Raw genomic sequence first — 16,314 nt, 5'->3', positions numbered from 1 at the left:
TAGGTCCATACGGTTAAAATGATACCCTACTTATATAGGTTTGATTTTGTCACACTTCTGAAAGAAATCATAACTACATGCAGGAAAATGTATACGTTTAAAATTGTCATTTTCTGACCCCTGTAACTTTTTTTTTTCGGCGTACGGGCTGGTATGAGGGCTAATTTTTTTGCGCCGTGTTCTAAAGTTTTTATTGGTACCATTTTTGTGTTGATCGGACTTTTTGATCGCTTTTTATTCATTTTTTTATGATATAAAAAGTGACCAAATATACGCTATTTTGGACTTTGGAATTTTTTTGCGCGTACGCCATTGACCATGCGGTTTAATTAAGGATATAATTTTATAGTTCGGACATTTACGCAAGCGGCGATACCACATATGTTAATTTTTACTTACACAGTTTTTGTTTTTTTATGGGAAAACGGGGGTTTCAAACTTTTATTAGGGAAGGGGTTAAATGACCTTTGTTAACTTTTTTTTCACTTTTTTTTTGCAGTACTATAGCTCCCATAGGGACCTATAGCACTGCACACACTGATCTCTTATGGTGATCCCTGCAAAGCCATAGCTTTGCACGGATCAGCGAGATAGGGGCTCGATTGCTCAAGCCTGTAGCTCAGGCTTGGAGCAATCAAACCCCGATCGGACGCCGCAGAGAGAGGTAAGGAGACCTCCGCCTGCGTCCCAGCTGATCAGAACATCGCGATTTTATCGTGATGTCCTGATCAGCTCGACTGAGCTGCCGGGAAGCGTTTACTTTCGCTTTCAGACGCGGCGATCAACTTTGATCGCCGCGTCTGAAGGGTTAACAGCGCGCGGCAGAACGATCGGTGCCGCACGCTGTTAGCCCAGGGTCCCAGCTATCGTTAGTTTTTCACACCGGGCTCAGGGCGTACAGGTATGCCCTGAGTCCTTAAGAGGTTAAGCAAAGGGACCAGGAAGACTGATCTGTGTAAAGGAAAGAATGAATGGGGCCATGCATTGTGAGATTTTGAGTGAAAATCTCCTTCGATCAGCAAGGGCATTGAAGATGAAACAAGGCTGGGTCTTTCAGCATGACAATGATCCCAAACACACCGCCCGGGCAACAAAGGAGTGGCTTTGTAAGAAGCATTTCAAGGTCCTGGAGTGGCCTAGTAAGTCTCCAGATCTCAACCCCATAGAAAACTTTTGGAGTTGAAAATCCGTGTTGCCCAGTGACAGCCCCAAAACATCACTGCTGCATGGAGGAATTGTCAAAAAATTCCAGCAACAGTGTGCAGAAACCTTGTGAAGACTTACAGAAAACATTTGACCTCTGTCATTGCCAACAAAGGGTATATAACAAAGTATGGAGATGAACTTATTTTCCAATATAATTTGCAAATAAATACTTAAAAAATCAGTTAATGTGATTTTATGGATTTTTTTTTCTCATTATGTCTCTCATAGTTGAGGTGTACCTTTGATGAAAATTACAGGCCTCTCTCGTCTTTTTAAGTGGGAGAGCTTGCATAATTTGTGGCTGACTAAATACTTTTTTTTCCCCACTGTATTTATCATACTAAGGCAGCTTTCACACTATAAAATTCATCCGTTTTAAAGATCTGTTTGATGTTCCGTTATGAAAACCCTGAAAATTGGCAATTAAACGTCCGTTAGAAAATCTCATACGTCCGTTAGAAAATCCCATTATAGTCTATGGGATTTTTACATTATCCGTTTTAATCCGTTATAGTCCGTTATGAATAACGGACGTTATTTTGTGACGGAAGAATGAACGGAAGAAATAGTGCATGCACTATTTCTCCCATTACTATCTTCCATCACAAAATAACGTCCATTATCATAACGGACTATAACGGATTAAAACAGATAATGTAAAAATCCCATAAACTATAATGGGATTTTCTAACGGACGTATGGGATTTTCTAACGGACGTTTAATGGCCGATTTTCAGGGTTTTCATAACGGAACATCAAAGGATCTTTAAAATGGATGAATTTTATAGGGTGAAAGCAGCCTAACACAAGGAGTTGATAAATTTTGAGCACATAAGAAAAACAAAAAAATTCACAGCTGAGACTTTTGTGAGACTTTTTTTGCAACATTTTACATTGGCTCAAAATATGGGAGTTTTGTACTCCAGGTCAGACCAAGAGGTGATTTGCGACTTTTTGCAAGGGTTTTGCAAAATTTTTTTGCCTACTTGCGACTTTCCCACATCATAAATTCGTGACCACTTCACAAGTGAAAACTGAAATTGCTTAGGTAAGGCTGTTTGTAACTTTTTGCTTACTCACAAAAGTTGCACAAAAAAGTGCTTAGGCACACATGTGGACTTTTTGTGCGCCCGGAGTAAGCAAAAAAACAAAAAAACAAAAAAAAAAAAGGATATACAGTCATGTTCGTAAATGTTGGCACCCCTCAAATTTTTCTCACAGAGAAGGATTGCAGTAACAAACGTTTATTCCCTTTGTGTGTATTGGAACTAAACCAAAAAAGGGAGGAAAAAAGGTAAAATGGACATAATGTCACACCAAACTCCAAAAATGGTCTGGACAAAATTATTGGCACCCTTTCAAAATTGTGGAAAAATAAGATTGTTTCAAGCATGTGATGTCCCTTTAAACTCACCTGGGGCAAGTAACAGGTGTGGGCAATATAAAAAAATCACACCTGAAAGCAGATAAAAAGGAGAGAAGTTCACTTAGTCTTTGCATTGTGTGTCTGTGTGTGCCACACTAAGCATGGACAACAGAAAGAGGAGAAGAGGAGAGAACTGTCTGAGGACTTGAGAACCAAAATTGTGGAAAAATATCAACAATCTCAAGGTTACAAGTCCATCTCCAGAGATCTAGATTTGCCTTTGTCCACAGTGCGCAACATTATAAAGAAGTTTGCAATCCATGGCACTGTAGCTAATCTCCCTTGGCGTGGACATGAAAAAAATTGATGAAAGGTGTCAACGCAGGATAGTCCGGATGGGGGATAAGCAGCCCCAAACAAGTTTCAAAGATGTTCAAGCTGTCCTGCAGGCTCAGGGAGCATCAGTGTCAGCGCAAACTATCCGTTGACATTTAAATGAAATGAAACCCTATAGCAGGAGACCCAGGAGGACCCCACTGCTGACACAGAGGCATAAAAAGGCAAGACTACATTTTGCCAAAATGAACTTGAGTAAGCCAAAAATCCTTCTGGGAAAACATCTTGTGGACAGATGAGTCCAAGATAGAGCTTTTTGGTAAAGCACATTATTCTACTGTTTACCAAAAACGGAATGAGGCCGTCAAAGAAAAGAACACAGTACCTACAGTGAAATATGGTGGAGGTTCAATTATGTTTTGGGGTTGTTTTGCTGCCTCTGGCAATGGGTGCCTTGAAGGTGTGCAAGGCATCATGAAATCTGAGGATTACCAACGGATTTTGGGTTGCACTGTACAGCCCAGTGTCAGAAAGCTGGGTTTGCGTCCGAGATCTTGGGTCTTCTAGCAGGACAATGGCCCAGATTTATCAACCTGTGTGAGAAAAGAAATAAAGTGATTTTCCCACATCAACCAATCACAGCTCAGCTAACGAGCTCTGGTAAAGTGAAAGCTGAGCTGTGATTGGTTGCTGTGGAAAAATCTCTCTATTTCTTCTCTCACACAGTTTGATAAATCTGGCCTATGACCCCAAATTTACGTCAAAAAGAACCCAGAAATGGATGGCAACAAAGCAATGGAGAGTTCCGAAGTGGCCAGCAATGAGTCCAGATCTAAATCCCATTGAACACCTGTGGAGAGATCTTAAAATTGCTGTTTGGGAAAAAGGCGCCCTTCCTATAAGAGAGACCTGGAGCAGAGTAGTCCAACATTCCGGCTGAGAGGTGTAAGAAGCTTATTGATGGTTATAGGAAGTGACTGATTTCAGTAATTTTTTCCAAAGAGTGTGCAATCAGATATTAAGTTAAGGGTGACAACAATTTTGTCCTGCCCATTTTTGGAGTTTGGTGTAATATTAAGTCCAATTAGCTTTTTTTCCTGCCTTTTTTGGTTTAGTTCCAATACACACAAATGGAACAAATATGTGTATAGCAACACGTGTTACTGCAATCCTTTTCTGTGAGAAATACTTCATTTTCTTGAAAAATTTCAGGGGTGCCAACATTTACGGCCATGACTGTAAATACCTTGATAAATGTCCCCTTATAAGACTTCCATACACTGCTAAATGACTTTAGCTTGTAGTTTTAGTAGTGACATTCTTGGATGAACATTTCAGGGATCAGAAGGCAAGGTTTGCCATTATTTGCCCAGATTTTGCTGGAGCACCATGCACGTTTGTGGGAAGCTCTGAGGTGCCAATATATATAATTATGCCACTCAAAAAAAAAAATCATAGATTTCATCTAGGGTTGTAGAGAACATTTAGACCCCAGAGGTGTTTGAGAGAATAGTTTTTTTATAAAAAAAAAATTATAATAATTCTGCCACAGTTTTTAGAGAAATTTCCGCAGTTTAAATTACATGTTGTCTTTATTCTGCAGTTCAGTACGATTACACCAATACCCCATGTAAAAAAAAAATGTCATATTCTGAAAACTGTAACATTTTGTGTGAGGGATTGATTTTGCCATAACAGCTGTAGTTTTACATTTTTGTGGTACATATGATCTTTTGATGATTTTTTTATTCCACTTTTTTTGGATGCAAAGTGACCCAAAATAGTATTTCTGGCATGTTTCACTATGTGGGATAACCAATATAGTTGTATAGGACGGGTTGTATTGAATAATGGCATTGCCGATGGGCTACAAGACAAGCCCCCTCCTTCTGTCAACCTTCTGACTAAATGCAACAGTCACCACTGACCACAGGATCAAGAGGGTTTAAAGGGGTACTCCACTGGAAAACATTTTTTTTCTAAATCAACTGGTGCCAGAAAGTTAAACAGATTTGTAAATTACTTGTATTTAAAAAATCTTAATCCTTCCAGTACTTATCAGCTGTTATATGTGTTAGTAAAATTATATTTTGATATCTATGTTCTCTGTGTGTATATATATATATATATATATATATATATATATATTGACTAACTTTATTTTTTGTTGGCCGGTTTTATCTAGTTTCAATTAACCATTGTCTTAGTCCTGGCCAGCGTCCAGTGATGCTCGAAAACTATCCAAATGACCTTGGTAAATAATGAGGTTTTTGTTGGATAACAAGCTTTTTCTATGATAAGGAAGAAAGTTTAAAAGGAACCCTGTGATTGGTAATAAAGTTATACACCATTGTCCACCGGGGTTCCTTAGCCAATAAGCTTACACTTAGAGTGTTGCCAAATAAAAGGGCTATTTTGGGGTATAATTTTCTTCTGCTGAGCAGTTTTTTCTGCATGTAAGAGATCTGTATCGATACAAATGAATTAAATCTGTCTGCTAATCAACATGGCTGGAGTTGACTGATCACAGGGAGGAATAGATCCAAACAAAATGCTCCACAGGAAGATCTTTTCCTATTGAATTTCCATTCTGTCTGACCACAGTGCTCTCTCTGTCCATTTTAGAAACCGTCCAGAGTAGAAGCAAATCCCCATAGCAAACCTCTCCTGCGGTGGACAGTTCCTCATATGGACAGAGGTGTCAGCAGAGAGCACTGTGGTAAGACAGAAAGGAAATTCAAAAAGAAAAGAACTTCCTGTGGATCATACAGCAGCTGATAAGTACTGGAAGGATTAAGATTTTTTAATAGAAGTTATTTACAAATTTGTTTAACTTTTTGGCACCAGTTTATTTACAATTTTTTTTCCAATGAAGTACCCCTTTAACTGCCAAGATCGAAGCAAGCAGAGGCACATGCAGTTAATGAGCTTTGGCCTCTTTAATAAAAGTGCATCATCATTTTCCCATGTTTCCACATATTCCGATGCTATTTTATTTTCTATGCCCTCATTCAGTAGTTATCGGTGCTGAAAGTTTTGAGCCCAATATGTACATGGTACAGAGAGCTTCAGGTTAATGCCCCCATTGAGGGCAGCGGTGACTGTGCTCTTCATAATCCACAGACTGCAACTCTGTCCAGTTAAAGGAGAACTCCAGACCATGAAAAATTGTCTTCCATAGTGCCGGCAGTAAAAAAATAAAGATGTACATACCTTCCTCTGCTCCCCCGGGGCCTCCGGTAACCGGCTCCGGTCTCCGCCGCAATCCACTTCCTGGTTGCCGGTGGTCGGATGAATCAGCCAATCACCAGCAGCAGCACAGTCCGACTCGGCGATAGGCTGAGCGGCAGTGTGATGTTTTCGGCCCCGGCCGCAGGTGCCGGTGTAGTGAAGAATTTTGTGTCCTGAAGCGTTCTCACACTGCCGCTCAGCCTATCGCCGGCCGAGTCGGACTGCGCTGCGGCTGGTGATTGGCTGATTCATCCGACCACCGGCAACCAGGAAGTGGATTGCGGCAGAGACCGGAGCCGGTTACTGGAGGCCCGGGGGGAGCGGAGGAAGGTATGTACATCTTTATTTTTTTACTGCCCATTTTACTATGGGGGACAATTTTTATGGTCTGGAGTTCTCCTTTAAGGTTCTAATCAGCAAATTGATGGTTAAACCAAAACCAGGAGTTGGTCTCCAATACACAGAAAAGGTACAGACCCTTCCATTATGTATCTTTCTCTGAAAGTTTTGCAATGGCTGATTGATGATAGTGCATGTTTTTTGATAAGGTCATGGGTCTCAAATGAACTAACATTGAACAATGTCAGGACTCAGAATATCTCTGTCCATTCATACCATAATTCATAAACCTGCATAAACTTGTGTTAGGACCTGTTCATATATTCCACAATTTGGATATGGGAATGGGGGTTTCGTAAACCCCATTCACAAGCAGAGGGGATAAAAAGAAAAAAAAACTGTTGATATTTGGATGAAAAAATTCTGTAGCAGAAATACACTTATTAACTTGAATTCTAATCAGAAGAGCCAAAGATTAGCCATACTGAATGACAATGGGGTTAATCTTTATGCTGATCCACGGCACTTCTAACCAAACATCTGCTGCAGAAATCTGAGAGCTAGTTGTACATTTCTCCCGGAAGATCCTCTAGTAAATACATGTTGGATTGAATAAATACGTGTTGGATTATATGCAGCCAGTGAACCTATCACGAGTGTTCTCATTCACTGACTGCAAACAAATATCTTAACAATTAAAAGGAATTAAAACACAAAGTATATTAGTAATACAAATTTTTATTGCTTTTCTTTGGTTTTACTACTTAAAAAAATACAGAGTTTTTATTTTTTTTGCTTTGCATCTCAATGTTGTGACCCCTATAGCTTATGTGCTCTCATTGCTAGTCTTTATTTTTACCTTTTTAGGGTACATGGAGCTTTTTGATCACTTTTTATGACATTTTTTGGGAGGTGACAAAATTGGCAATTCTGGCATTAGAATTTTAGAAGGCCTTTTTTAAATAAAATAAAAAAGTTTTTTTTTTAGTCCCCCTTCAGGGACTTTACTATTCAGATGCTTGACTGCATTTACAGTTCACTGCAATACTTATGTACTGCAGTGAACCGTCAAATGACTATTACTAATCATAATGATTTGATTTTTCTTTCCTGAGCTCTTCCTTTGTCTACCCATGTTTTTAATTTACTGTATAAGCTTAATATTTTCCTTATACTTGCATCAAATTTTACATACGGCTGACTGGGAACAACCAACATCTTCTGCCATACTCTGTTAGATTTCCACCTTGAAGGAGTTTTATAGTCCTTTCAACTGTTTCAACTGACAAGGATCTGCCCACTCAGCCAATCACTGTCTGGCTGAAGTAAAGTCTGGTCACAGCCAGTGATTGGCTGAGTGGCCAGATCCTGCACTGAGCTCTCATCTCAGGAGCAGAAAGAAAATAGGAGCATCAGGGAAACCAGAAGAAAAGGAATGGGAGCTACAGCAGGACCAGTGGGGACCAGGGGTAAGTAAGTATGGGATTTTTTTTTCTTTTCACTTAACTGCATTCCCAGCTCAATATAACTTTTTGCCTAAACTGGAAGATCCCTTTAACATTGCAGCAAATTATCAGGAATATGAAGGCACATATAATAGTAAAGTATACAGTTTGTATTTGTGTTTAACAGAATAGCTTGAGCATATAAGAGAATAAGAAGAAAAACTAAAAGAACACAAAGATAAAGCTACAGAGAAAAGATATAGAGAAATAATGGCAAGGAGGGGGGGGGGGAGAATTTATCACTGTAGGTGTAAGGCTAGGCTTCCACTTGTTTTTTTGTTTTTTTTTAAACGCCAATAAAAGCCCATTCTGCCGCATGGCGTTTTTTTTTTTTGTGAAAAATGCCATATCCACTTGGCGTTTTACAGTTTGGCTTTTTTTTATCCTTTTGGCGTTTTTGGGCTCCTTGTCAGTTTTAAAAAAAACGACCTCTTGTTGAGACTATGGCGTTTTTCTCCCATAGAAGTCTATGGGAGTAAAAAAATGCCAAGAAAAACGCCATGTGGGTTTTAACTTTGGCGTTTTTGCAGGCGGTTTTTATTCTTTTTTGGACTTTAGCGATCCAAAAAAGTGATGGAGATACCTTTTTTATTAAAATTTCGTAGGGTACCATTAAAAAAAATAATAGAAAAGATACAGTAGTGATGGAAAAAATTGTATTTAACAAAAAAAATAAATTTAATAAAAAATAATGTAATTAATCTTTATACAGGGATCAATTTATGTGGGCGGGTAGGGCACCAAAAATGTAGCCGACAATAATAAAAATGTAGTGTGTGTGTGCTTTTCACTTAAATTTTTTTAGGTTGTACCACTACTCTCAGCATGGAACACACTGTTCCATGATGGGAGTAGCAGTACCTGTACTAACTGACAGATCGCTTCTGTATAATTTATAGATTCGGCCGGCTGCTCTTCTATGGTCCTCTGCCCTGCCGTATGTATACACCTATTCATATTTCCCTCAGAAAGTTCTGATTGGCCAGATGGTTCCAGCCAATCACAACTCTCTGTGGTAAATATGAATAAGTGTATATATACGTCAGTGCTGGGGGACCATAGAAGAGCGGCCACCCACATCTATACATTATACAGGAGGATCACAGTGGGTGTCAGGAGTAGGGATCGACCGATATCGTTTTTTTAGGGCCGATACCGATAATCGGTGGAGGTTAGGGCCGATAACTTATACCGATATTCCGGTATAAGTTATCAGCTATTTATCCCCCCTCGACACCGCTGAAGGTCATTGATTTAAAGCGGACGCTTTAAATCAAGGTACTGCAGTGGCTTTTGCGGTGCCGTAGGCCGCCGCCGCCGCCACCACCCGCTTCTCTCCCCCTACCTGTCAGGGTGGTCCGGGCCATCCATCCTTCCTTCCTGTAGTGTCCGGCGGCATTCCGGGTGAAGGGTGCACCGGTCCGGGCTGTCCTTCTTCTCCGGGGGTCATCTTCTCCATTCTGGGCAGGCTCCGGCCTAGTACGCTGCATAGACGCCGCTACGCAGTGACGATCTTGCGCAGCGACGCACCTGACGTCACGGCGTAGTGGCGTCTATGCAGCGTACTAGGCCGGAGCCTGCCCGGAGTGGAGAAGATGACCCCCGGAGGACAGCCCGTACCGGTGCACCCTCCACCCGGAATGGCGCCGGACTCTACAGGAAGGAAGGATAGATGGCCTGGACCACCCCCATTACGGGTAAGTTTATTTTTTTTTATTTTTTATTGACTCGGAGGGTGGGGGAGGGGCCCGACCGGTATAGCGGTATGGGCAAAAATCCATACCGGTATACCGCCCAGCACTACGGTGGGGGGTGCGACTCGGTGGGTCGGGGGCTGTCGCGGTGCGGTGCAGTCAGGGGGGGCGGACGCGGTGCGGTGGGGGCGGTGCGGGAGGCGGGGCATTATCGGCTTATCGGCAAGGTAATTGCCGATACCGATAATGCCCAAAATCGTGATTATCGGCCGATAATATCGACCATACCAATAATCGGTCGATCCCTAGTCAGGAGTGACACTCGCTGCGATCTGTCTATTAATGCAGGTACTACAGCTCCCAGCATGGAGCAGAGTGTGCTCCATGTTGGGAGCAGTAGTACCTGCAGTAAGGGACAGATCACAGCGGATGTCACTCCTCCTGACACCTGTTACGATCATCCTGATGTGAATGTCGGGACTCAGCTGTTCTCAAGGCTACAGAGCCAGGAGAACAGTGGATGCTGAGCAGTAGATATACATCCTATATCTACTGCCCATCAAGAACTTACAGTGAGCCTGAAATGTATATACAGTATACACATTGCTGGCTCACTTAATCCCTTGCTGAGCTGTGCGTTCTGTGCAAGCCTGGCAAGGAAAGAGTTAACGTACACTCCCGGACAGTGTAGGTTAACCCCTTTGGGTGCTATACACTATATAAAGCTATCTATAGCTGTATATAGTGTATACAGAAGACGAAGTCCACTTACTTCCCTCCAGTCCCGGATTATGGCGGATTTGGAGGACTACTGCGGATGAACTAGATTTTTTTTCCTTTTAATAAAATGGTTAACAAGGGCTGTGGGAGGAAGTGTTTTTTTTAAATAAAATAATTTTTCCAATGTGTTGTCTTTTTATTTTTTTTATTGAATTTTCAGGCTTAGTAGTGGAAGCTGTCTAATAAACGGAATCCATTACTAAGCCGGGCTTAGCGTTAGCTCCAAAAACAGCTAGCGCTAACCCCCAATTATTACCCCGATACCCACCACCACAGGGGTTCCGAGAAGAGCCGGTACCAACAGGCTTGGAGCTTCAAAAATGGCACTCCAGGGCCTGGGCAGTAACAGACTGGCATTATTTGGGCTGGGGAGGGCCAGTAACTATGGTCCTCGCCCACCCTGGTAATGTCAGGCTGTTGCTGCTTCATTGGTATCTGGCTGAGAAGAAAAAGACAGGGAACCCTATGCATTTTTTTGTTTGTTTTTTTTATAAACGCAAAAAAAAAACCGCATAGGGTCCACTGTATTTTTATTCTCAGCCAGATACCAACCAAGCAGCAACAGCCTGAAATTACCAGGGTAGGCGAGGACCATTGTTACTGGCCCTCCCCAGCATTAATTACGCCAGCCTGTTACCACCAAGGCCCAGAAACGCCATTTTTGACGCTTCTGGACTGTTGGTACCGGGGTAATAATTGGGGGTTAGCGCTAGCTGTTTTTGGGGCTAACGCTAACCTTAGTTAGCTTAGTAATGGATTCCGTCAATAAGACCTGCTTCCACTACTAAGCCTGAAAATTCAATTTAAAAAAAAGATGACACATTGGAAAAATGATTTTATTTTAAAAAGCACTCCCCCACAGCCCTCGTTAAACATTTTATTAAAAGGAAAAAAAATCCAGTTCATCCGAAGTAGTCCTCCGAATCCGCCGTAATCCTCTGCATACACGGATCTGAAACGATAAGAAAAAAAGAAACACAAAAAATTGGTTAGGATATTTTTGGAGCTCTCTGCTGGGGAGAGCACCCATAATGCAATGTCTTCCCAAACAGAAAGCCTACAATTGTTGCAAAACTACAACTCACAGCTTGCCCACACAGCCTTTGGCTGCCAGGGAATGCTGGGAGTTTTAGTTTAGCAACAGCTGGAGTCTCCCTGTCTGGGAAGACACTGGCAGAAGGGTCTGTTCACATTATACAAAACGGCCAAGGTGAACAGAGCCTCACACTTACCAGCCTGGCTCCCGTCTGTAGCTCCGTCTCCTTATGATGTCATCACTAGGGGCGGAGCTACACTGACACGGCCGGGAAAGGAGCAAGGGAGGTAAGTGGATGTCTTCTGTATACACTATATAAAGCTATCTATAGATAGCTGTATATACTGTATACCCCCCAAAGGGGCTATAGGAGCAGGGAGTCCTGTCAGTCTGGTGACAGGATTCCCGGCTCCTGTATAGTATACACGGGTACACTATGCCCCTCTGTATACTATACAGTCGGGGGAGGTGAGTAGTGATGCTGTACATCACTACTCGCTTCCTTACACTCTGTGGACCGGACGCTCAGCATCCGACCCACAGAGTGGTACCTGAAGACAGTGAGAAAACTGCCACAGGGTACAAATTTGGCTGTTTCCACACACCAGGGAAAACACCAGGGAAAACGCCAGAAACAACGCCAGAAAAACTGCCAAAACTCAGGAAAAACCTGTGGCAGTTTTTTCTGGTGTTTTTGCTGGCGTTTTTTTAGGTGTAAAAAACAAAACAAAAAAATAAGTGGAAACCTAGCCTTAATCACGTTTTTTTCCCCCCATACTATCATTTGCCTGAGTGTACGTCATGTGTCCTTCCACCACATTTATTAAAAAGGCACACATTCTTCATAAATTGCTAAATAGCTTAGATTTAGGCAGGTTGTAAAGTGTGGTAACAGTTGCCAAACTTTTCTAAACAATCATTTCGAAACAATGCATTAACCATTAGGCTGGATTCACACTGCGTTTTGTGTTTCCATTTTACTATTTTTTTTTTTTTTTATGTTGTTGTACAGAACAGCATAGAAGTCAATAAGAAACTGATTCTGCTATATGGCATTTGTTTACATTAAAATGTAGTCCAAAGGAATGGTAGTCCCTTCTGAACGTTTTTGGACACCCAAAGCACTGCCTCATTCTTAAACAATTATATACTAGAGGAAAAGATAGGCCAGCTTCCCACAGGTGGGTCCCATCCACAGCACGGCAGGTGTATGGCAACACCAAAGTCCAATAGAGAATACAGCGGAAGCCAGCACGGATTTTCAAAGTTGTGGAGTCCCGTTTTATTGAGATAAAAGTCGGAAGACACAGAAAGTGAACATGAATAACGCATTTCAAGCGTTGTCGCCCTAAGTCATATGACTTAGGGCGGCAACGCTTGAAACGCGTTAATTATGTTCACTTTCTGTGTCTTCCGACATTTATCACAGTAGAACGGGACTCCGCAACTTTGAAAATCCACGCTGGCTTCTGTTGTGTTCTCTATAAAACATTTATATACTTGATACAAATTTCCGTACTTGGTATGAAGTTAACAGCTGAGTGGCCATCCTTAGTGTAGTGACTATAATAGTTGTACTGTAGCTGATGATACTTTATGCTTCTGTAACTGAAACACATAGGCCCATAGGCCATAGGTCATATATACTAAAAGGGTTATACCAGCAACAACACGTACACCAATTTTGTAGCTAGACACATGTATGTTTGCCTGGAATCCCTACCAATTACAGAAACATGGGTCCTGAGTCCCCCTTTGAAATGAAGTGACAGTCATGCACTGCGTTATTCACGGTCTATGGGACTGACAGAGAGTCAAGTGTCAGGAACACATGACTGCAGCTCCATTTCAATAAAAGACTCAGGACCCCCCTTCTCATGACGGCAAACATTGTTGCAAATCATTGCACAAGATTTTAGTTTCTTTATCTCAATCTCTACCTTGGCATGAGAAATAGGTATGTCCTCAAAGGAGTGGTGTGGGACTGGCTTTAGTCTATATCAAGACTAAAGCCAAAAAACTGTTAAAATTGTGCTGCTCATCTCAGCTCAACCTAGGCATAGCTTTCCGAATTTTATGACAATTGTACTAAAAGGCGTACACTTTTCAGGCAAAGTTCACACCTGTGTTGGACGCTCTGCCTTTGCAGGTTGCATCAAAACCCCCAGACATAATGGTGCAACATTTGTCCGGTAAAGTGGTGGACACCATGGTGCAAACCCAATGGACTCCATTAAAGTCTATGGGGTCTGTCAGGTACAAACATGAACAGAAAGAGTTGAAATAACAATGGCAGGGAATCGGGCAGGTTGGTTAGCTTTATTTTTTTAAATATTTCATCCCCAAAAAAACTCCTTTAACAAATATAAGAAAGGCTACTTTCCCACTGCCGTTATGACACAGCCATTGGGGAACCCAGGAAGAATAGCAGGAGAAAAAATACTGCAAGCGCCGTATTTTATTCCCGCTACAAAATAACGGCACCCGACATACCCCACTGACTATAATGGGATCCATCGGGACCGTTGTGCCCCGTCAAGATAACGGCCGTTAAAGTAAAAAAAAAAAAAAAACTTAAAGGGGTTCTCCTGTGGAAAACTTTTTTTTTTTGTTTATCAACTGGTGCCAGAAAGTTAAACAGATTTGTAAACTACTTCTATTAAAACATCTTAATCCTTCCAGTACTTATTTGCTGCTGAATACTAAAGAGGAAATGGTTTTCTTTTTGGAACCCAGAGTTCTCTGCTGACATGACCTCAATGCTCTCAGCTGACATCTCTGTCCATTTTAAGAACTGTCCAGAGTAGGAGAAAATCACGATAATCAAGTGAATCGATTTTTTCTTACACCCCTAGTGGATACAGATATAAGGGAGAATCAGTCAGACACCTGACATATTGCTGTGTTGTGCAGTGTAAACACCACAATACAATGTATAGCCTCTGATAATACAAACAAAATGTTACATTGGATACACAAAATACAGTAAGCAGCATGATCATAATAAGCAGCAGTGACGTCATTTGATGGCGGGCCGGGAACAACCCTCATCCCTGGATTATAGACATTATCCCAGCAGACCTGTGGCTATTGAAATGGACATCCTGGCAAGTGTTGTATGTGCTCAGATATCCCAGCAGTCCTGTGGCTATTGTAATGGACATCCTGGCAAGTGTCGTATGTGCTCAGATATCCCAGCAGTCCTGTGGCTATTGTAATGGACATCCTGGCAAGTGTCGTATGTGCTCAGATATCCCAGCAGTAAACAGACTGAAGACTGTCTAACCACAGCTGGAGATGCACTGTCACGACGGGTGACGTCAACCTGCAGCTTCTGGGAATGGCTGTGACATAAAGGCCAAGCCTAAACTTCACCGAATTACAGTAAGTTGCTTGGTAGCCCCGGACTATTGGTAGGCATGATCTTACCGTATCAATGATCATTATCAGTAGGGATGAATGGGTGTGGCGTATTGATATGCAGTCCTCTCTATAGACATTGTTTTATTGACCGCAGACTGCGCTGATACTTTTCCAACCATAACACCTATATATTATGATTCTCCGTGAAACGCGTTTAAATAAAAGTTTCTGCTAAAATCCCTGGCAGCATTAAGCTCCTGTATCCATTCACCTGTTGCGTTTTCCAAACAATGCGACTCCAGCTGTTGCAAAACTACAACTCCCAGCATGCCCGGACGGCCGCAGGCCATCCGGGCATGCTGGGAGTTGTAGTTTTGCAACAGCTGGAGGCGCACTGTTTAAAAAAAAACCTGTATATAGTGTTATAAATTCGACAGCGTCATAAAATGGCATTGTCGCTATAGAACCCACTAAATATTAATGGCGCTCACTGGTACCAAAAATGAGGCGTGGCAAGGTAAGCGTTTTTTATACGCCAATATATGGCACATTCAATGTATCATGAGGTATTTCCAGACAGTTCTGCTCCTGTTCACACTACATACATACATGGTCCATACATGTGAGTCTGAAACCAGTGGAGACTGTGGTAAGAAAAGTCAGTGCCCTTGTCTAGGAGGGGAGAAGAGATGGGTGGCACCCACAGCAGTGTATATACATACATAGGCACGGTATACAATGGCAAGGCACCCACCTGGCGGATCCTGGGCGGCATGGGGGGAGATACACCACCCCCTGGTGTAGAAGGGGTAGAGGTGGGAGAGGCCATGTTCGTGCAGCCGGGGCTCCTGTCCCCTCCCTCCTTGTCGGGCAGATCCCTTCTGTGGCGGGTTTGTGGCTGGGAATCCTCTGGCCGTCAGCTCCCTCCTCACAGACCTGTAGCCCGGGCAGGAGCTGGGCAGGCTGGCAGCTTGGTGCAGTGTGGGGCAGCAATGACCTTCCTTCCTCCGTCCGCTAGTGATCCGCAGAGCAGGCTGCAGTGTCTGGATGAGACACACTGGGGGCAGAGCGCCGCTCCTGCTGCTCTACTACTGCTGCCGGGATTCTTATGGCACAGGAGAGCTGACAGGAGCTGGAGGCTGGGCTGATGATGAGCTCACCCACAGCCCTGTCTCCTCCGTGGATGCCCAGTCACTAGTCCTGATACACAATAGCTGTGTGCTTTCTCTTATGGATTCCAATTTCCACTACTCACTTTCCAGCAGATGGTGCTACAACTTAGGGAGCGTTCACACACGGCAGAATGGTTCCAAAAATGTCATGCCGCAAATCTGCTAGCTTGGTTACATGGCGAATAAAATCGCAATATTGTGTGCCATGTCACAACAAACTGCATGTTCACGCATTAAGGCTAGGTTCACATTGCAGTTGTGTTCCATCCCCTTAAAGTGTATCTGT

At 42.5% G+C, this 16,314-nt stretch overlaps 1 protein-coding gene across 1 annotated transcript in view; it reads right to left on the bottom strand.

The window, feature by feature from the left end:
• The window catches only part of ANK2 (ankyrin 2), a 634,142-nt gene extending 618,096 nt beyond the window's left edge, over positions 1-16,046 (bottom strand). The window contains exon 1 of the mRNA XM_056565107.1: positions 15,611-16,046. Coding sequence (XP_056421082.1) covers positions 15,611-15,685 — 75 coding nt within the window. The 5' untranslated portion in view covers positions 15,686-16,046. The remainder of the gene's footprint in view (positions 1-15,610) is intronic.
• Between the last annotated feature and the right edge of the window lie 268 nt (positions 16,047-16,314).

The sequence above is a fragment of the Hyla sarda genome, chromosome 1 (assembly GCF_029499605.1).
Source record: "Hyla sarda isolate aHylSar1 chromosome 1, aHylSar1.hap1, whole genome shotgun sequence".
Classification (NCBI taxonomy): domain Eukaryota; kingdom Metazoa; phylum Chordata; class Amphibia; order Anura; family Hylidae; genus Hyla; species Hyla sarda.
The sequence above is the reverse complement of the archived record's forward strand: the minus strand, read 5'-3'. Positions and strand labels throughout refer to the sequence as shown.